Source organism: Panthera tigris, chromosome B1 (assembly GCF_018350195.1).
Source record: "Panthera tigris isolate Pti1 chromosome B1, P.tigris_Pti1_mat1.1, whole genome shotgun sequence".
Lineage (NCBI taxonomy): Eukaryota > Metazoa > Chordata > Mammalia > Carnivora > Felidae > Panthera > Panthera tigris.
The window spans coordinates 38,436,681-38,458,797 of NC_056663.1; the positions used below are offsets into that span (position 1 = coordinate 38,436,681).

General features: G+C 38.3%; 1 protein-coding gene across 5 annotated transcripts in view; it reads right to left on the reverse strand.

Moving 5' to 3' along the window:
- Nucleotides 1–22,117, reverse strand: part of PSD3 (pleckstrin and Sec7 domain containing 3) — a 734,808-nt gene that overhangs the window by 63,450 nt on the left and 649,241 nt on the right. For all 5 annotated transcript variants that reach the window (XM_042983313.1, XM_042983312.1, XM_042983314.1 and 2 more), the window contains one exon: nucleotides 858–1,015. In XM_042983313.1, the coding sequence (XP_042839247.1) occupies nucleotides 858–1,015 (158 nt within the window). The remainder of the gene's footprint in view (nucleotides 1–857; nucleotides 1,016–22,117) is intronic.

Here is a 22,117-nt window from a genome sequence, read left to right on the forward strand (position 1 = left end):
TGCCAAATGCAGTCAATTGGTAGTGTTGGGAGTGATTCTGAAGTCAAGCTCAGGTTCTGTGCAAAGCATGAAGAATTAACACTGTCACAGACACTGATGGTGTGTACTCCTATAAAAATTCCTTTTGTAGAGGCTCAGTTCTGAAAATGCAAAGTTTCTCACTTCACAAATCCAGAATTCTCTGTGTGAAAGGCTCCACTTCTAATGTGAAAGTTGTCATGAACCCCTTATTGAACTGGCAATCCATCCTGATTTCTTGCCCACAATATAATTTTATCTTTTTCCTCTAGTTTAATCACAGACTATTAGAGCTCAGGAGGAGAAAGAAGAGAGAGGGAACAAAATGGAAATCTACACTTATTGAACAGTTTCTATATGCCAGGCACTGTATGAAGTACTTTATATATATACTTGATCTCATGTAATTCTCATTAGAACCTTATGAAATAAACATTATCATCTGCACTAATGACAAGCTAAGATTCAAAGAGGTTAAATTACATGCCAGGACGAAGAGCTAGGAAATGGTGATTTGAATCCAGGTCTATTTTACTCTCTGTGTGATAAAACTTACATTGTACAACCCTTGTATTTTATTCATAAAATATTAACTTCTATAGATGGTTTGTGGTTGACTAAAAGTCACAGGGCTGCCTTATAGCAACACAAAAAAACTGAACTTAGAGTTTCTATTTCTGATTCTAGTTTTCTTAGGCATTTGTCCCTCTTGTGTAACCAATTAATGACTTTGAATCCAACATGAAAAATTTCCCCTGAAGATCCTGATTCTATTTCTCGGTATAAAGTGGTGTTACGCAAACTAAAAAGCCAAACCAAATCAAACCAGTGAAACATACTGAGCTTGAAAAAGCAAGACCCTCCAGTCGGCAGTTTTAAGTTTAAGTACATTCGGCTTCTTCTCGTAGTCTATGGCCTTGGATGCCAGCGCATGATGCACACTCACGGCGTTTTTCAAATCCTCTTCAGACAGGGCCTTTTCAGGTTTATATTCATCCTACAGATGGATAGATGGATACAAAGAAAGCTAAGACAAGATCATATTCAGATTTCATCTTCTCTTTTTATGATAAGAAAAAAAAACCCTAAAACTAAAAGAAAAACAAATTAGAAAATCCATGAAGGCATGGAAAAAGTGAAATGGTGTAAAAACAACTCTTTGCTACTTCAGGTACCCATCAAGAGAATTTTACTGATGGTGAAAACCTTGCCATTGTGTTCTTAGCTCTAAAGATACTACATTTTCTTCCTACTTTTTTTTGAGTCTAATATTATCAAAAGAAAAATCAAAAGTAAAATAAAATGATTCCTCCAACGGTTCTTTGAAAGAAAAGAGGGAAAATCAGTTTAATAATCAGGAGAAGGCTTAACCCTATTATAGATATAAAAAGGAAAGTGCCATATGAAGATGCAATTTTATATTTGGGCATGAATTATACACTACAGAATTTATAACGGTTTTCTGTATGGCTTCCCTCCAAACTAACAATAGAAAATCCCAACTAGTAGAATAACAAGACTTTAAAGCAAATTTGATTATTAATATCATATTTTTATGTCTGTAGTTTTTCCAGGTCCAATAGAATAACAAAAGGAACTCAAAATTAACTAAATACAGTAGACACTGCAAAAATGTTTTAGGATATGTTTTCTAGTGTTTAAGATCTCCTCTTCCCTCTTCCCATATATTGTCAGACATGATGCTAAAAAAACTTGCACTTCTGTAAAGAAAACACACAAGAACATACAGCCCTCTCACCTAATTAGTAGCAAATCCTTAAGGAAGATATTGCCTATTCTCTTCTCACAGCCTGGTTTTACATTTCCAAAAAAACAATTACACGTTCTCATTCCTCCTACTTCCTTCCCCCATCCCTGCCACAAATCAAGCAATTCAAATGTACTATTGCTAGTAATTAAAACTGAGTCAGAAATAAACAGCAGCTTTTGTCCTTAATGATCAGTCAGTGACAGTGATGAGAGACAAAGGTAAGGGAAACCTCAAATACACAGTAAATACCAATTGAGAATATAAAGATTACCCAGATTTGTAATATTAAATGATGAAATTTCTTTTCTTTTTAGCTTATGAATACTTTATTTTATGATTTTTTAAATATAATTTATTGTCAAGTTAGCCAGTGTATACAGTGTATACAGAGTGTTCTTGGCTTTGGGAGTAGATTCTATTTTAAGATTGCAACAAGTCTATTTTATTAAGCTTCAGAGATTAAGAACTCCTGTTGACAATGGACAGTTATCTACAGAAGTATGATGAAGAAAGAAAGAAAATAAAAAGAAATCTTAAGTTAAATACAATATATTTACATATATCTATTCTATAATTCCCATTAACGCAGAAAGCTGTAATCTAGTTATGTTTTGGGGTCCTGTCTTTTCTAAATGAGATTTTTATTTTTAGCATTCCAAAGATTCACAGATTTCCTCAGGGAGGTATCAACTAGAGGAAGAGGTCCCCATCAGCCTTAGGATCATGCTACAATAGAACCCTGCATAGCTGACCATCCACTCGATTTAACTTACACTTAAGTCCAGATAGGAATCTGAAGTAGATAAATAATGGGGAGTGGGGATAAAAGACCATGAACAAAATGATCTTCAGAGAATTTATACACTACCTCCATTTCCATACATACTGATCTCTAACACTTGATATTGGAGTATGCACAGAGATCAGCTTAGAAATTTCTATGAACCTTTTTTGATATTCTAGGTCCATGACTTGGCCTAGAATTATCTTAATTCCTTCTCACTAGTTTCTTTTTGATTTAATTTCTTGTTTGGATTTAAGATGATTACTTAGTCCTTTTGTTTTTCCTATATCTTTTTTAATTAAGAAAGAATTTAAGGCTATAATTTTTCTTCTGAGTACAGGTTACACGTAGTTTGAGAATGAAGAGTACTTTTTCATTGTTCTCTAGATAGTTTGCAGTTTTATTTTTTGATCTCTTCTTTGATCTTAGTCATGTCAAAGAGTATGTTTCTTGAGTTTAAAGTTACCTAAGGTTTTAGTTATTTATCATTATATATCTCTACTTTTATTGGCTTGTGACCAGAGATTTTACAGCAGTCTGTAAAACCCATTTTATTTCTTCAAAATTTGTTAAGGGTAATTTGTTAAGGTTTTCAAACCACATTTGACTTTTGTTAATGTTCCATGGACATACAGAAAAAAAAATTATTCTCTGAGGGATGAGTATGCATTAAGAGATAAGTTTATTGATTCAATCCCTCTATATTCCTACACCATTTTTTCTAAATGTTCATCCCATTGAGACAAATATACTGACCTCTCTCTTTCACTATATTGTATTTTAAATTCTATTTGCATTTCTAATAGTTCTTGTTCACATTTTAGTTGCTGTGTTTGATGTATTTAGGTTTATGATTGTTATCTTCCTTAAATGATGGGCTATTTATTATTTTAAAATGTTCTTTATCTAGTAGTGCCTAGTTACATAAGATAGAAACTTAAAATGCTCTCTCCCATAAAAATGTTCTATTTCTCTACTAGTAGTCAACATCAACAAGGTAAGATTTTAAAAATCATTTTGCTTCCCTCCCTCCTTCTCATTAATCTTAAACTTTGCTGAAATACTTTATTATGTTTGTTCTGCAATATTATTAAAATTACTTGATATTATGCATTTTCTATTTTAAAAAACCTTACTTTGTACTTATATTACACATTCACTGAGTCTCTCCTTATTCTTTTAGATCTAATTGCTCACTTACTTTCTATCTTTCCTCTATCTTAAAGTCTTTTCTCATCCCTTGGTTATTTTCTCTCCTTTCGAGTATTTTTCTCAGGTGAATGATCTACTGTAGTCTTTATTTCAAAATATCTTTCACTTTCTTTGACAGGTATAGAACTCTTGGTTGCAGTCCCCTTACACTCAGTATCTGTAGATGCTATTCTACTGTCATCTACCTTCCAGTTTTATAAAAGTCCAAAGCTAGTCTGATTCTTTTTTTTTTTTTTCCATTTTACTGTATTTTCTGTTAGGAATCTTATATAGGTTTCTTTTTATCTTTGCTTAACTGACTGAGCCACCCAGGTGCCCCCAGACAATTCTTTCACACATCCATGATAGTCTCTGTTGCATTCTGCCAAATGTTCGCCATTCTCTTCAACACCCCAAGTCATTAAAACTGTGGCTAAGAGCATAGTTGCCTAGAGTTAGAACTGTCTAGGTTCAAATGACTAGTTCTAATATAATACTTAATGTTTTTGTGACCTTAGGTTAATTAAAGTCATTAAGCTTCACTTTCTAAGCTTGAGAAGCAGTGATAATACTTCCCTCATAAAGTGGTAGGATGAAGTTAAATGAGATACTGTTTGTTAAACTCTTAATGTTCACAGCATATAGTAACCACTCAAATTCTAGCTGGATAATTTTTTTGTTTTTTTTAAATGTTTTATTAATTTTTGAAGGGGAAAGGGGCAGAGGGAGAGGGGGACAGAGGACCTAAAGCAGGCTCTGTGCTGACAGCAGTGAGGCTGATGTGGGGCTTGAACTCACAAACCGTGAGATCATGACCTGAGCCAAAGTCAGATGCTCAACCAACTGAGCCACCCAGGTGCCCCTGGCTGGTATAATTTCTAATAATTTCTTAGTAACAGGGTTGGCCTTATATAAGGTCAAACTTGTAAATATAAAACTTTCTGCTTACTACTCCATAAAAAACAATATTTGGTGACCATTTTCATCTCCTTTCTTTCTGAAACAGAAGAATCCTGTGTTCTCAGATCATCCTCCACATACCTTTCTTAGGAGCTTATTTCATGGATCATTATTTTTCTTCTATATTTTTAATCATTCTCTATCTACTGGCTTCTTCCTCAAAGCCTATAAATATATTCAAAGTCTCTCTTATTATTGTAAGATAATTGTTTCTTCTAAATACTGCTTTCTCCTCTGGTATCACCTCTTTTCTTTTACGTATGATAAGTTAGTTGTTTCTATGTATTTCCAGTTTATCCTTTAACCCACTGCAATTTGGAATCCATTTCTACATTTTACTAAAACCGCTCTGGCAAAGGTCATCAATGACCACCTAATTGAAAATTTCGAGAAATTATTGTTAGTTCTTACCATATGGCACCCAAGGAATTCAACAAAATTCTTGAAATTCTTCCTTTGCTTATGTTACAATACACTCCTTGTTTCTCTCCTACCTCTCTGAGCAGTGTTTTGCTATCTCCTCTTTCAACTATCCTCCAGATGTCAGTTCTGCCACTGTCTTTCATCTCTTCTCATTCCATAAATACCACAAGGGATGATTACAACTGCTCTTATCAGTTAAACTCCCACCTATATCATGATGTCTAACAAAGTGCTGTAGGTTGAATGAGAAACATAAGACCAATTGATAGCTATTAATGAATGACTTCAACCGTGAAACTTGGAGCAATGTAAATATTCTTAGGAAATACTGTCTGTGCTGATATTTTATTTATTTATTTTTTAAATGTTTACTTATTTTGAGAGAGTGCAAGCATATGCAAATGGGGGAGGGGCAGAGACAGAGGGAGAGAGAGCATCCCACGCAGGCTCCATGCTCTCAGCACAGAGCCTGATGCAAGGCTCAATACCATGCACCATGAGATCATGACCTGAGTTGAAATCAAGAATTGAACACTTAACCGACTGAGGCACCCAGGCACCCTTGCTGATATTTTCCTTTAAAACCAAGCCTGAAGGATGACATCCTTAGACTGCTATAAAAGTGCAAGAAATTTTAAAATGCAACATTTATTATAGTCCTACGTAAAAGCTAACAGTAATCATCAATGTAGGACAACTGCACCATTGTGGCTGAACAGGACTCTATTCCAGGGCAGTTTCTAAACTCTGAGATACACTGCCAGTTTACCTTACATTGGAAGTAAAATATTGCACAGGACAGAAATGGAAGGCAAGATCCATAGTGAGGATGGAACCGAAGTCTAGGAATCTTAAGTCTTACAAACTTCTGTTTTTCTAGTTGGTACTAATATCATTTTACTATGAAAAAAAATAAGGAAAAATAGGAGAGGATCAAGATAATGGAGTAGGAAGATCCTGAGCTCACCCCTTCCATGAACATACCAAAAGCTATAACTATATATAGAACTACTATCTCTGAGAAGAAACTGAAGAAAAGCAGAACAGATCATTTACAACTAAGGATATAAAGAAAACAAACAAACAAAATGTCCACAAAGAGTTCGGTAGGAGGGGTGGAGATGCTGTCTAGTTAGGAACCATACCTTTGGTTCAGTGACCCACAGAGAAAGGGATTTCAGAATCAAAGAGGGCCCTCCCTGAGGAAGGAGGGTTCCAAGCCACACATTGAGCTCCATAGCCCAGGGAATCTGTACTGGAAAGATAATCACCCATAATGTCTGCTTTGAAAATCATTTGGAGTTTAGGTCTGGGATAGCCAGAAGAAAGTAGGAAGCTGTTACTTTAAAAGGTGCACACACAACTCACTTGCTCCAAATCCTAGCACATAGTCAGCAGTTTTCAAAGTACCTCGGTTAAACTGAGGAGATCTATTAACTAATTTTAGCATGTGTGAGAGAGGCAGGGATCTGTCAGAGGAACATTCTCTAGGAATGGAAGGGCTGGCAAGAACCATTTCTGACACTCTCCATCTACTATGCTAACACCCTTCACCCAGTGCTAACATTCACCTGTGGACTTGCACTGCCAAACTACCTCCCCCAGCCCAGCACTCCTCCTAGGTGGCTCCCTGCCCCACCAAACATGCTGGTGGCCTCACCAGCACCAGTGAGCCGCACCCCCAACCCAGGGAGACTGCACGCCAGAGCATCTACAACAGTCATAGCTTAGCTCACATCCAGCTGTACCAGAGAGCTGTCCTGCCCATCAACACTCCTACAGCTGTCATAGCCACGCCTCTAAGCTAGCTGTGCTGGGGCCAACCCAGCACACCAGCATGCTTGCAGCAGTCACAGCCAGGATGCCTAGTCAGATGGGCTGGGGGTCAACCCCATTTGCCAGCATGCCCATAGCAGTCATAGCCAAGCCTCATAGACAGCCATGCTGAGTCCTGTATAACAGTGAGTCTGTGCCAGTCATGACTCAGCCATAAGAGGAGTGTTCACACTGCCAACACAAGGGCTTGGGTGACCAAGATTTGCACTACTGGACCCCATAGGACACCTTCTGCATAAGACTACTCCTTCAAAACTTGGAGATGTAACTGATCTATGCAAGATACAGAAACAAACAAAGTTATACAAAATTAAGAGACAGAGGAATATATTTCAAATGAAAGAACAAGACAAAACCCAAGAAGAAGAACTAAATGAATCAGAGATAAACAATCTAACAGATAACGAGTTTAAAGTGATGGTCATAAAGATGCTCACTGAAATTAGGAAAAGAATGGATAAACACAGTAAGAACTTCAACAAAGAGAAAATATAAAAAACCAAACAGAGCTGAAGAATATAATAACTAAAATGAAAAATACACTAAAAGGAATCAACAGCAGCAGATTAAATGAAGCAGAAAAATGGATCAATGATTTGGAATATAGGTAACAGAAATCATGTAACTGAAACAGTCACAAGAAAAATGAACTTTAAGAAAAGGATAATTTAAGGGACCCATGAAACAACAACTAATATACTAAGATTCATATTAAAAGGGTCCCAGAAGGAGAAGTGAAAAAGGAACAGCAACACTATTTGAAGAAATAATAGGTGAAAATTACCTTAACCTGGAGAATGAAACAGATATCCAAGTCCAGGAAGCAGAGAACCTCAAAAAAGATGAACCCAAAAAGGCCCATTCCAATACACATAATATAGTGTCAACAGGTAAAGAGAGAACCTTAAAAGCAGGAAAATAAAAACAACCAGTTATATTCAAGAGAATCCCCATACAATGACCAGCAGGTTTTTCAGAAGTAACGTTACAGTCCAGAGGGGAGTGGCACAATATATTCAAAGTATTGAAAGGAAAAACTTACAACCAAGAATCTTTCATCTGGCAAGGTTATCACTTAGAATAGGAGACAGAAGTAAGGTGTTTCCCAGAAAAGCAAAAGCTGAAAAAGTTGATCAATATGAAACTAGTCTTACAAGAATTATTAAAGGGACTTCTTTAGCAGAAAAGAAAAGGACATAACTAGAAAAAATAAGAAGGAAACAATCTTACTGCTAAAGATCAATATAGTAAAAGTAGTGGATCAAATATTAACATAGCTAGTTTGAAGGTTAAAAGACAAAAGTAGGAAAATCATCTAGACCTAAAACAATTAGTCTAGGGATAAAAAATAATAAGATGTAAAATATGACATCAAAAATATAAAATGTGTTGGGGGGGATGGGAGGATGTAGTGCTTTTCCACTGCACTGGAACTTCAGCCATCTGCAACTTAGAATAGTTTGCTATATATAGAATGCTATTTACGAACCTTATGGTAACCACAAACCAAAAACCTGTAATAGATACAAAAAAATAAATAAATAAATAAGGAGAAAGGAATACAAACACCAAGAAAAATCACAAAATCCAACAGACAATGGCCAGAGAAAGGAACAGAGAAGAACTACAAAAACAAACAGAAAACAACAAACAAAATGACAATAAGTACATATTTATCAATAATTACTTTACATGTAAATGGACTAAATGCTCCAATAAAAAAGACACAGGGTGGCTGAATGGATTAAAAAACAAGATACTAATCCAACTGCCTAGGAGGCCTGAGGGCAGGAAGAGGGCAGGGAGAGCAGTGCCATTGGGTTGGCTGCCCTGAGGTAGGAGCTAGGCTCCCTGGCCTTGGCACCAGGGTTGGACTTGGTAGGGACTGTTTGGGATACCACTGGGGCTTGCTTGTAAGGTTGCTTTAGGGATGAAATTATAAGAAAAAAACTGGGAAACAACAACAACAAGAAACACTTACAGGCTAAAGAAAATAGAGAAGAAAAACATAACTGGAAGCAAATGTGTTGTGAAAACACAACAGTTCAAAACAATTGTATGCAACAAAGAAGTTCTAATAAAAAAGTTTACAGTGATGTAGGTCCACTTCAAAAAACAAGAAAAGTCTCAAATGAATAATCTAACATTATACCTGAAGGAACTAGAAAAAGAACAAAGCCCATAGGTCATAGAAGGAAGGAAATAATAAAGGTCAATGTGGAAATAAATGAAATAGAAAGTAAAAAAAGAAAAAAAAACAATAGAAAAGATCAATGAAACTAAAGGCAGTTCTCTGAAAAGAAATACTAAGTTGAAAAACTCTGAGCCAGACTCATGAAGAGAAAAAACAGCCCAAATCAATAAAATCAGAAATGAGAGAAGTTGTAACTTATACCACAGAAACACAAAGGATCGTAACAGACTACTATGAAAATTACGTGCGAATAAAGGGGACAACCTAGGAGAAATGGATAAATTCCTAGAAACATACAATATTTCAAGACTGAATCAAGAAGAAACAGAAAATGTGAACAGACCAATTACTAGTAATAGCATTGAACCAGTAATAGAAAAATTCATCTCGAACAAAACTTTAGGACCAGATGGCTTCAGAGGTAAATTCTATAAAACATTTAAGAAGAGTTAATAACTATCCTCGAACTGTTCCAAAAAACTGAAGAATAAAGAACACTTTGAAAGTTTTACTTTTATGAGGTCAACATAACCTAAAAACAAAAGACAACACAGAAAGAGACAATTACAGGCCAATATGTCTGATGAACATAGATGCAAATACCCTCAACAAAATAGTAGTAAACTGAATTCAGCAATACATTAAAAGGAACATACATAATGATCAAGAGGGATTTATTCCAGGATTGCAAGGATCTTTCAGTCTTAGCAAATTAATCATCATGATACACCATATTAATAAAAAGAGGATAAAAATCATATTATCATCTCAATAGATGCAGAGAAAGCATTGATACAATTCAATATCTCTTTATGATAAAAACTCTCAACAAACTGGTATAGAGGGTATAGAGGGTACATACCTCGACATAATAAAGTCCATATATGAAAAACCTATAGCTAATTTCAGAGTCAATGATAAAAAACTAAAAGCTTTTCCTCAAAAATCAGAAACAGGGATGCTCACTCCTGTCACTTTCATTCAATATAATATCAGGAGACCTAGGAGACCCAGTCATGATAATAAGGAAAAAAAAAACATCCAAATTGGTAAAGAAGAGGTAAATGTCTCCATTTGCAGATGACACGATAGTATATATAGAAAATCCTAAACACTCAACCAAAAACTATTAGAACTAGAATAAATTTGAGGGAGGAGTTAAGAAGTGGATAAATGGGACCCTGGGCATTTCTTGTCCTTCAAACACAGCTGGATAGAGGTCAGATCACTTGGGACACCCAGGAAAAAGATCTGAAGACTGGCAGAAGGATCTCCACCATTGGATGGAGACAGTGTGGCAGGTGTGAGGTGTATGGAAGAGAACTTGGGGAGAGAAAAACAGAGGATGCTGTGGAGTGGGAGAAAGATAGAGGGGTTTAGAGAGTGCGGTATTGGGTTTGCACAAGAGGACAATCTCTCTGGATCATGGGGGAGTGAGAGGTACTAAGTGTAGTAAGTTTTTGTTTTTGTTTTTTGCAAACAGCATTTGGAGCACAAACTCTGGAGGTTTAGGAAGTATATGATTTTCTCCTAAGCAGAGCTGTGGCATGTGCTTCTGAGGAGGGGAGAGCTGGCCTGGGAGTGCAGAACATGGTATAAGGATCTCCAGGGCTTTCACTGATGGGGGACAAAGGTGCACACACAGGACAGAAAACTTGGTTGCTGCTTTTCACTGTGCTACACCATAGATTCTGAGTATTGTGTAGGTGGGGGACTGTTTTTCTGGGACAAAGGACATCAGACACAATGTGGAGAAATTCTATTCTGGAGGAGGGGGGTGAATCCACACAGTGCTGGGTCCTCTAGACTTTGAGTTTTGAAACCCAGCCACACACCAAATAAAAAATGCAGGAGAGCTGTGGCACAAGACACACTGACTATCCTCACTATTGTGTAAGGGCTTCCTGAACAGTGGGGCTGTAAGATCCCATCCACAGACTAGAGAGTGGGTAGTGCCATTTTCCCTCTCAATACCAACATGGTGGGACTTCAAGAACAGAGTGGCCCTCAGTGGAGGTGGGACCCATTTACATCAAACCTCACCCCTCTGTGCCTGCAACTGCTTATTTACTAGGGCAGAACTAACTTAGAATGAGTAGAGAAGGCCACTCCTCTAGAACACCAGCACAGCAGCACCCTGAATGCACCAGTGTACTGAAAATAGAGTGCTTCAGAACATCTTCTGGTGGAAATAGGACCAAGGCTTATTTTTTTCTTCTTCCTTTTTTTCCTGTTGGAATCAGGGTTATAATTGTTTGTTTGTTTGTTTTTTCATTTCCTTCTCTTTTTTGGTGATCCAAATCCTGTTGGATTGTTTTGTTTTGTTTTGGTTGTCTTGAGAATTCTGGCTTTTTGATTCCTTGTTTTTTTTTTCATTCTTTTTCTCTTTTTTTTGAATTAGGCTTGTTTTTTCTTCTTTTTCTTCAAGCTTATTTTGACAAACAAATCAAAGCACACCTGGTTAAAGGTCCAAATGCTCCACACTGCAAGCAAGGAGGAGCTCTGTAGAGGACTGATCAATGGGAAAGAGCAGCCAAAATGCAACAGCAGAGTGCACACAGCATACACCAGAAATACTTCTGTTTCTTCCCTGGACAGTATATGATCCTATTTGATTATAGCAGTACTCCCCGGTGTAGGAAATATAACAAGATTTCAAAACATTTAAAATACAGAAATGTAGCCAAAATGACAAGGCAGAGGAATCCTCCTCAAAAGAAAAGTCAAGAAGAAATCACAGCCAGGGTCTTGATGAAAAGACATATAAGGAATACATCTGAACAATTTAGAACAACAGTCATAAGACTATGACCTGAGCTTGAAAAAAGCATAGAAGACACCAGAAAAACCCTACTACAAGGATCAAAGACCTAAAAATTAGTCAGGCTGAAATAAAAAATGCTATAACTGAGATGAAAAACTGACTGAATATAGTCACAACAAGGATTGAAGAATCAGAGGACAGAATAGGTGATATAGAAGATGAAATTATGGAAAATAATGAAGCTGAAGAGGCAAAAAACAAAACAAAACAAAACAAAACCACCATTAGATCACAGAGACAGGGAACTCAGCGATTCTGTCAAACAACAATCTGTATCATATGCCTCCCAGAAGAAAACAGCAAGAAAAGGGGATAGAAAGTTTATTTGAACAATTATAGCTGAGAACTTCCCTAACCTGGAGAAGGAAACAGAAATTCAAGGCTAAGAGACACAGAGAACTCTCCTAAAATTGACAAAAACAGGTCAACACCACTACATATCATACTGAGACTTGCAAAACACAGATATAAAGAGAATTCTGAAAGCAGCTAGGGCCAAAGTGTCTTTAACCTACAAGGGTAGACACATGAGGTTAGCAGCAGACTTGTCCACTGAAACTTGGCAGGTCAGAAGGGAGTGGCAGGAAATATTCAATACACTGAATAGGAAAAATATGCAGCCAAGAATTTTTCATTCAGCAAAGCTCTCATTTAGAATAGAAGGAAACATAAAGAGTTTCCCAGAAAAACAAAAACTAAAGGAGTTTATGAACACAAAAACCAGCATTGTAAGAAATTTTAAGGGGGAGTCCTTGAGTGGAGACTAGAAAGGACCAGAGAACATTATGAGAAACACCAACACTACAGATAAAACAATGGCACTGAATTCATATCTTTCAATAATCACTGTGAATGTAAATGGATTAAATACTCCCATTGAAAGACATAGGGCATCAAAGATGGCGGAACAGCATGGAAGTCTTTTTTCCATCTTGCTTCCATGAAAACAGCCAGATCAACACTAAACCATCCTGCACACCTAGAAAACGGATTTGAAGATTAACACAAAAATGTACACAACCTGAACCACAGAACTCAGGAGGTACATGGTGTAGAGAGGTGAACTGGGGGACAGAGAAACTGCAGAGTGCAGGGAGCTGTTTTTGCTTGTGGAGAGAGGATGGAGATGAGGGGAGAGCACAGAAAAACACCCCCCCCCCACAAAAGCAACTGGAGAAAAAGTAGAAAAGGAAATAGTGACAGGGACTGAACTAAAAAGGGAGAAAGAAGAAAGTAGAGGGTTTAAATTTCATTAAGGCTCTATAAACAGGGGGAGCACAGAGTCTAAAACTCCACAGCTCGATTCCTGGTGGTGCTCTGGTGGGAAGGATGAATCCCCAGGAGCATAGAGTTAGGTCTGAGGGCCACATGGGAAAGGTGGTTTCCCTGCTGGAAGGACATCTGGTAGAGGCTATGCAGTCACCCCACAGGCATAGGTCCCAGCAGACGCCAGGAAACAACCACATTTGCTGGTGCTGGGACAAGGACATTAAAGGTGAAGCTTGGTGCCAGACATATGTTGTGATTTTCCATATCCCTAAAATGCTGCTACATGATTGTGAACTTTTTCTGGGGCAGAATTGCACCCAGCCACAGTCTCTGGGCATTGGCAGCAGCACGGTCCTGTGAATGTTCCTGGGTGTGGCTGGCACTTGGCCATTACTTGGTGAGACCCTCCCCCAGAAGGTCTGAGTGGGTTAAAGCCACAGTCCCTCAGAAGTGAGGTTTTGGGAAACACAGCCGCATCTGAGATAAAACTCAGGAGGGAGGTGCTGCCTGGCAACATGATGGCCTGGTCATGGACCGTGTAAAAGCAGGGAGTGGATGGAAGCCAGAGACAAAGGGCGAGTGTGTGATTGTTAATCAGGGAGAACAGAGTTCCGACACTAGAGACTGAGTGGATGACGTGATTTTCATCCTTCCCATGCATGTGCATACATACCTACAAGCGCCAGAACAACTCACCCCAGTAAACTAAGCAGCACCAACTAATAGAGAATGGAGCCATTATGCTAAGCCCCACCCAACTGGGCCAACCTCGCTCTTCAGGAACACCAAAAGTCTCTCCCCCTGCTTAGTTTATGGACTATAGAGTGTTCACAGTTTGACTTCTAGGGGAAAATGATGTAATTCCAATCGTATTTCAGTCAGTTTGCTGGTCTATCTATTCAATTTTTTTTCTTCTGTTCTTTTCTTGAATACACAAAAAATTTACTTTTATTTTCAATTTTTATTAAATATATTTTTGTTTTTTTCTACTACATTTTTCACTTTTTTGTAAATTTTTGTAAATTTTGTAAATTTTTGCAAATTTTTCAAATGATTTCTTTTTTCTTTTTCTTTTCTTATCTTGCCCTTTTTATGTAATCTATCAAGCTCCTTTCAACAACCAGATGAAAAATACACACAGGATTTAGCATCATTTGTTTGATTTCGTTGGGTGTTGTTTTTATTTTTTTTAATTTTAACTTTTTTTTTTACTTTATTCCTTTTCTACCTTCAAAACTATGAGATGAAGGAATTCACCCCAAAAGAAAGGGAAGGAAGAAACGACAGCCAGGCACTTAATCAACACAGATACAAGCAAAATGTCTGAACCAGAATTTAGAAGCATGATAATAAGAATACTAGCTGGAGTCTAAAATAGATTAGAATCCCTTTCTGTGGAAACAGAAGTAAAAGGTAGTCATGATGAAATAAAAAAATGCTATAACTGAGCTGCAGTCTCGAATGACTGCCACGGCAGGAAGAATGGATGAGGTAGAGCAGTGAATCAGCGAGAGGACAAACTTATGGAGAGCAATGAAACAGAAAAAAAGAGGGAGACTAAGGCATAAGAGCATGACTTAAGAATTAGAGAACTCAGTGACTCATTAAAAAGGAACAACATCACAATCATAGGGGTCCCAGAAGATGAAGACAGAGAAAAAGGGGTAGAAGGGTTATGTGAGCAAATCATAGCAGAAAAACTTCCCAACCTGGGGAAAGACACAGACATGAAAATCCAAGAAGCACAGAGAACTCCCGTTAGCTTCAACAAAAACCGACCATCAATAAGGCATATCATAGTCAAATTCACAAAATCCTCAGGGATGGAAAGAATCATGAAAGCAGCAAGGGAAAAAAAAGTCCTTAATCTACAATGGAAGACAGATCAGGTTTGCAGCAGACCTATCCACAGAAACTTGGCAGGCCAGAAAGGAGTGACAGGATATAGTCAATATGCTGAATCAGAAAAATATGCATCCAAGAATTCTTTATCCAGCAAGACTGTCATTCAAAAGAGAAGGAGATTAAAAGTTTCCCAGACAAACAAAAATTAAAGGAGTTTGTGACTACTAAGCCAGTCTTGCAAGAAATTTTAAGGGGGACTCTCTGAGGGCAGAAAAGACGATAAAGAAAAAAAAAAGACCAAAAGCAACAAACACTAGAAAAGATCAGAGAACACTACCAGAAACTCAAACTCTACAGTTAACTTAATGGCAACAAATCGATATCTTTCAGTACTGACTCTAAACGTCAATGGACTAAACTCTCCAAAGAAAAGATATAGGGTAAAAGAATGGATAAGAAAACAAGATTCATCCATATGCTCTTTACAAGAGACCCATTTCAGACATAAAGACACCTTCAGATTGAAAGTAAGAGGATGGAGAACCATCTATCATGCTAAATGGTCACCAAAAGAAAGCTGGAATAGCCATACTTATATCAGACAATCTAGACTTTAAAATAAAGACTGTAACAAGAGATAAAGAAGGGTATTATATAATAATTAAGGGGTCTATCCACCAAGAAGACCTAACAATTGTAAACATTACACTCCAAATGTGGGAGTACCCAAATATATAAATCAATTAATCACAAACATAAACAAGCTCATTGATAATACCATAATAGTAGGGGACTTCAACACCCCACTTACAACAATGGACAGATCATCTAAACAGAAAATCAACAAAGAAACAATGGATTTGAATGACACACTCGACCAGATGGACTTAAAACATATTCAGAATATTTCATCCTAAAGCAGTGGAATAGACATTTTTCTCCAGTGCACATGGATGGTTCTCCAGAATAGATCACATACTGGGAAACAATCTGCCCTCAACAAATAGAAACAGATTGAGATCATACCGTGCATATTTTCAGACCACAATGCTATGAAACTGGAAATCAACCACAAGAAAAAACTTGGAAAGGTAACATACTTGGAGACTAAAGAACATCCTAGTAAAGAATGAATGGGCTAACCAAAAATTAAAGAGGAAAATAAAAAGTGCATGGAAGCCAATGAAAATGATAACACCATAGCCCAAAACCTCTGGGACACAGCCAATGCATCATAAGAGGGAAATATATAGCCATTCAGGCCTTCCTAAATAAGGAAGAAAGGTCTCAGATACAAAACCTAACCTTACACCTTAAAGAGCTGGAAAAAGAACAGCAAATAAAACTCAAAACAGCACAAGGAAGGAAATGATAAAGACTAGAGCAGAAATTAATGCTATCGAAACCAAACAAAAACAAAAACAAAAACAAAAGCAAAACACAATAGAGCAGGTCAATGAAACCAGAAGCTGGTTCTTTGAAAGAATTAACAAAATGGATAAACCACTAGCCAGTTTGATCAAGAAGAAAAAGGAAAGGACCCAAATAAATAAAATCAAGAATGAAACAGAAGAGATAACAACTAACACAGCAGAAATACAAGCAATAATAAGAGAATATTCCCAGCAATTATACGCAAATAAAACGGGCAATCTGGAAGAAATGGACAAATTCCTAGAAACATAGAAACTACCAAAACTGAAACAGGAAGAAATGGAAAATTTGAACAGAGCCATAACCAATAAAGGAATAGAATTAGTAATCATTGATCTGCTCTACAGTTTTTTATATTCTATATTGTTTATTTCTGCTCTGATCTTTATTATTTCTCTTCTTCTGCTGGGTTTAGGCTGTCTTTGCTGTTTTGCTTCTATTTTCTTTAGGTGTGCTGTTAGATTTTGTATTTGGGATTTTTTTTGTTTCTTGAGATAGGCCTGGATTGCAATGTATTTTCCTCTCAGGACTGCCTTCGCTGTGTCCCAAAGCGTTTGGATTGTTGTATTTTCATTTTCGTTTGTTTCCATATATTTTTTAATTTCTTCTCTAATTGCCTGGTTGGCCCATTCATTCTTTAGTAGGGTGTTCTTTAACCTCCATGCTTTTGGAGGTTTTCCAGACTTTTTCCTGTGGTTGATTTCAAGCTTCATAGCATTATGGTCTGAAAGTATGCATGGTATGATTTCAATTCTTATATACTTATGAAGGGCTGTTTTGTGACCCAGTATGTGATCTATCTTGGAGAATGTTCCATGTGCACTCAAGAAGAAAGTATATTCTGTTGCTTTGGGATGCAGAGTTCTAAATATATCTGTCAAGTCCATTTGATCCAATGTATCATTCAGGGCCCTTGTTTCTTTATTGACCATGGGTCTAGATGATCTATCCATTTCTGTAAGAGAAGTGTTAAAGTCCCCTGCAATTACCACATTCTTATCAATAAGGTTGCTTATGTTTGTGAGTAATTGTTTTATATATTGGGGGGCTCCTGTATTCGGCGCATAGACACTTATAATCGTTAGCTCTTCCTTATGGATAGACCCTGTAATGATTATATAATGCCCTTCTTCATCTCTTGTTACAGCCTTTAATTTGAAGTCTAGTTTGTCTCATATAAGTATGGCTACTCCAGCTTTCTTTTGACTTCCAGTGGCATGATAAATAGTTCTCCATCCTCTCACTCTCAATCTGAAGGTGTCCTCAGGTCTAAAATGAGTCTCTTGTAGACAGAAAATAGATGGGTCTTGTTTTTTTATCCATTCTGATACCCTATGTCTTTTGGTTGGCACATTTAGTCCATTTACATTCAGTGTTATTATTGAAAGATATGGGTTTAGAGTCATTGTGATGTCCGTAGGTTTCATGCTTGTAGCGATGTCTCTGGTACCTTGTCTCACAGGATCCCCCTTAGGATCTCTTGTAGGACTGGTTTAGTGGTGACGAATTCCTTCAGTTTTTGTTTGTTTGGGAAGACCTTTATCTCTCCTTCTATTCTAAATGACAGACTTGCTGGATAAAGGATTCTCGGCTGCATATTTTTTCTGTTCATCACATTGAAGATCTCCTGTCATTCCTTTCTGGCCTGCCAAGTTTCAGTAGAGAGATCAGTCACGAGTCTTATAGGTCTCCCTTTATATGTTAGAGCACGTTTATCTCTAGCTGCTTTCAGAATTTTCTCTTTATCCTTGTATTTTGCCAGTTTCACTATGATATGTCGTGCAGAAGCTCGATTCAAGTTACCTCTGAAGGGAGTTCTCTGTGCCTCTTGGATTTCAATGCCTTTTTCCTTCCCCAGATCCAGGAAGTTCTCAGCTATTATTTCTTCAAGTACACCTTCAGCACCTTTCCCTCTCTCTTCCTCCTCTGGAATACCAATTATGTGTAGATTATTTCTCTTTAGTGCATCACTTAGTTCTCTAATTTTGCCCTCATACTCCTGGATTTTTTTTTATCTCTTTTTCCCAGCTTCTTCTTTTTCCATAATTTTATCTTCTAGTTCACCTATTCTCTCCTCTGCCTCTTCAATCTGAGCCGTGGTTGTCTGCATTTTATTTTGCAGCTCATTGATAGCATTTATTAGCTCCTCCTGGCTGTTCCTTAGTCCCTTGATCTCTGTAGCAATAGATTCTCTGCTGTCCTTTATACTGTTTTCAAGCCCAGCGATTAATTTTATGACTATTATTCTAAATTCACTTTCTGTTATATTGTTTAAATCGTTTTTGATCAGTTCATTAGCGGTTGTTATTTCCTGGACGTTTTTCTGAGGGGAATTCTTCTGTTTCGTCATTTTGGATAGTCCCTGGAGTGGTGCGGAACTGCGGGGCACTTCCCCTGTGCTGTCTTGAATAACTTGCATTGGTGGGCAGGGCCGCAGTCAGACCTGATGTCTGCCCCCAGCCCACCGCTGGGGCCACAGTCAGACTGGTGTGTGTCTTCTCTTCCCCTCTCCTAGGGGCGGGATTCACTGTGGGGTGGCATGGCCCATCTGGGCTACTTGCACACTGCCAGACTTGTGGTGCTGGGGATCTGGCGTATTAGCTGGGGTGGATCGGCAAGGTGCACAGGGGCGGGAGGGGCAGGCTCAGCTCGCTTTTCCTTCGGAGATCCGCTTCCGGAGGGGCCCTGCGGCACCGGGAGGGAGTCAGACCCGATGGAAGGATGGATCTGCAGAAGCACAGCGTTGGGTGTTTGCAGGGTGCAAACAAGTTCCCTGGCAGGAACCGGTTCCCTTTGGGATTTTGGCTGGGGGATGGGCGAGGGAGATGGCGCTGGCGAGTGCCTTTGTTCCCTGCCAAGCTGCGCTCTGTCGTCTGGGGCTCAACAACTCTCCCTCCCATTGTCCTCCAGCCCTCCCATTCTCTGAGCAGAGCTGTTAACTTATAACCTTCCAGATGTCAAATCCCGCTTGCTGTCACAACACACTCCGTCCGGCCCCTCCGCTTTTGCAAGCCAGACTCGGGGGCTCTGCTTGGCCGTGGGCCACCCCTCCGCCCCAGCTCCCTCCCACCAGTCTGTGGAGCGCACACTGCCTCTCCGCCCTTCCTACCCTCTTCTGTGGGCCTCTCATCTGCGCTTGGCTCCGGAGACTCTGTTCTGCTAGTCTTCTGGTGGTTTTCTGGGTTATTTAGGCAGGTGTAGGTGTAATCTAAGTGATCAGCAGGATGCACGGTGAGCCCAGCGTCCTCCTATGCTGCCATCTTCCCAGGATCTAGAATTAGTAATCAAAAAGCTCCCAAAAAACAAGACTCCCAGGTCAGATGGTTTTCCAGGGGAATTCTACCAAACATTAAGGAAGAGTTAACACCTATTCTCTTGAAAGAGCTGTTCCAAAAAATAGAAATGGAAGGAAAACCTCAAAACTCTTTCTATGAAGCCAGCATTACTTTGATTCCAAAACCAGACAGAGACCCCACTAAAAAGCAGAACTATAGACCAATTTCTCTGATGAACATGGATGCAAAAATTCTCAACAAGATATTAGCCAACTGGCTCCAACAACACATTAAAAAAATTATTCACCACGACCAAGGGGGATTTATACCTGGGATGCAGGGCTAATTCAATATCTACAAAACAATCAATATGATTGATCACATCAATAAAAGAGAGGACAAGAAACACATGATCCTCTCAATAGGTGCAGAGATAGCATTTGACAAAATACAGCATCCTTCCTTGATAAAAACCCTCAAGAAAGTAGGGATAGAAGGATCATACCTCGAGATCATAAAGGCTATATATGAAAGACCCAATGCTAATATCATCCTCAATGGGGAAACACTGAGAGCTTTCTCCCTAAGTTCGGGAACAAGACAGGGATGTCCACTCTCGCCACTGTTATTTAACATAGTATTGGAAGTCCTAGCCTCAGCAATCAGACAATACAAAGAAATAAAAGGCATCCATATCAGCCAGGGGGGAAGTCAAACTTTCACTCTTCGCAGATGACATGATACTCTATATGGAAAACGCAAAAGATTCCATTAAAAAACTGCTAGAACTGATCAGTGAAAGCAGCAAAGTTGCAGGATATAAAATCAATGCACAGGTTGCATTCCTATGCACCAATAATGAAGCAACAGAAAGAGAAATCAAGGAATTGATCCCATGTATAATTGCACCAAAACCCATAAAACACCTAGGAATAGATTTAACCAAAGAGGTGAAAAATCTATACACTGAAAAGCATATAAAGCTTATGAAAGAAATTGAAGAAGAAAGAAAAAAATGGAAAAAAGATTCCATGCTCCTGGATAGGAAGAACAAATATTGTTCAGATGTCAATACTACCCAAAGCAATGCAATCCCTGTCAAAATAACACCAGCATTCTTCACAGAGCTAGAACAAACAATGTATGGAATCAGAAAAGACCCCGAAGAATCAAAGCAATCTTGAAAAAGAAAACCAAAGCAGGAGGCATCACAACCCCGGACTTCAAGCTGTATTACAAAGCTGTAATCATCAAGACAGCATGGCAGTGGCACAAAAACAGACACGGTCAATGGAACAAATTAGAGAATCCAGAAATGGACCCACAAACGTATGGCCAACTAATCTTTGACAAAGCAAGAAAGAATATCCAATGGAATAAAGGCAGTCGGCTCACAAGTGGTGCTGGGAAAACTGGACAGTGACATGCAGAAGAATGACCCCGGTCCACTTTCTTACACCATACACAAAAATAAACTCAAAATGGATGAGAGACCTAAATGTAAGACAAGGAGCCATCAAAATCCTCGAGGGGAAAGCAGGCAAAAAACCTCTCTGATCTTGGCTGCAGTGACTTCTTACTCATCACGTCTCCAGAGGCAAGGGAAACAAAAGCAAAAATGAACTACTGGGACCTCATCAAAATAAAAAGCTTCTGCACAGTGAAGGAAACAATCAGCAAAATTAAAAGGCAACCAACGGAATGGGAGAAGATATTTGCAAACAATATATCAGATAAAGGGTTAGTATCCAAAATCTATAAAGAACTTATCAAACTCAATACCCAAAAAAACAAATAATCCAGTGAAGAAATGGGCAAAAGACGTGAACAGATACTTCCCTAAAGAAGACATCCAGATGGCCAACAAACACATGAAAAAGTGCTCAACATCATTCATCATCAGGGAAATACAAATCAAAACCACAATGAGATATCACCTCACACCTATCAGAATGGCTAAAATGAACAACTCAGGCAACAACAGATGTTGGTGAGGATGTGGAGAAAGGATTTCTTTTGCACTGCTAGTGGGAATGCAAAGTAGTGTAGCCACTTTGGAAAACAGTATGAAGGTTCCTGAAAAAAACTAAAAATAGAACTACCCTACAACCAAGCAATTGCACTACTAGATATTTATCCAAGGGACACAGGTATGCTGTTTCGAAGTGGCACATGCACCCCAATGTTTATAGCAGCACTATCAACAATAGCCCAAGTACAGAAAGAGCCCAAATGACCATCAATGGATGAATGGATAAAGAAGATGTGGGGTGTATATATATATATATATATA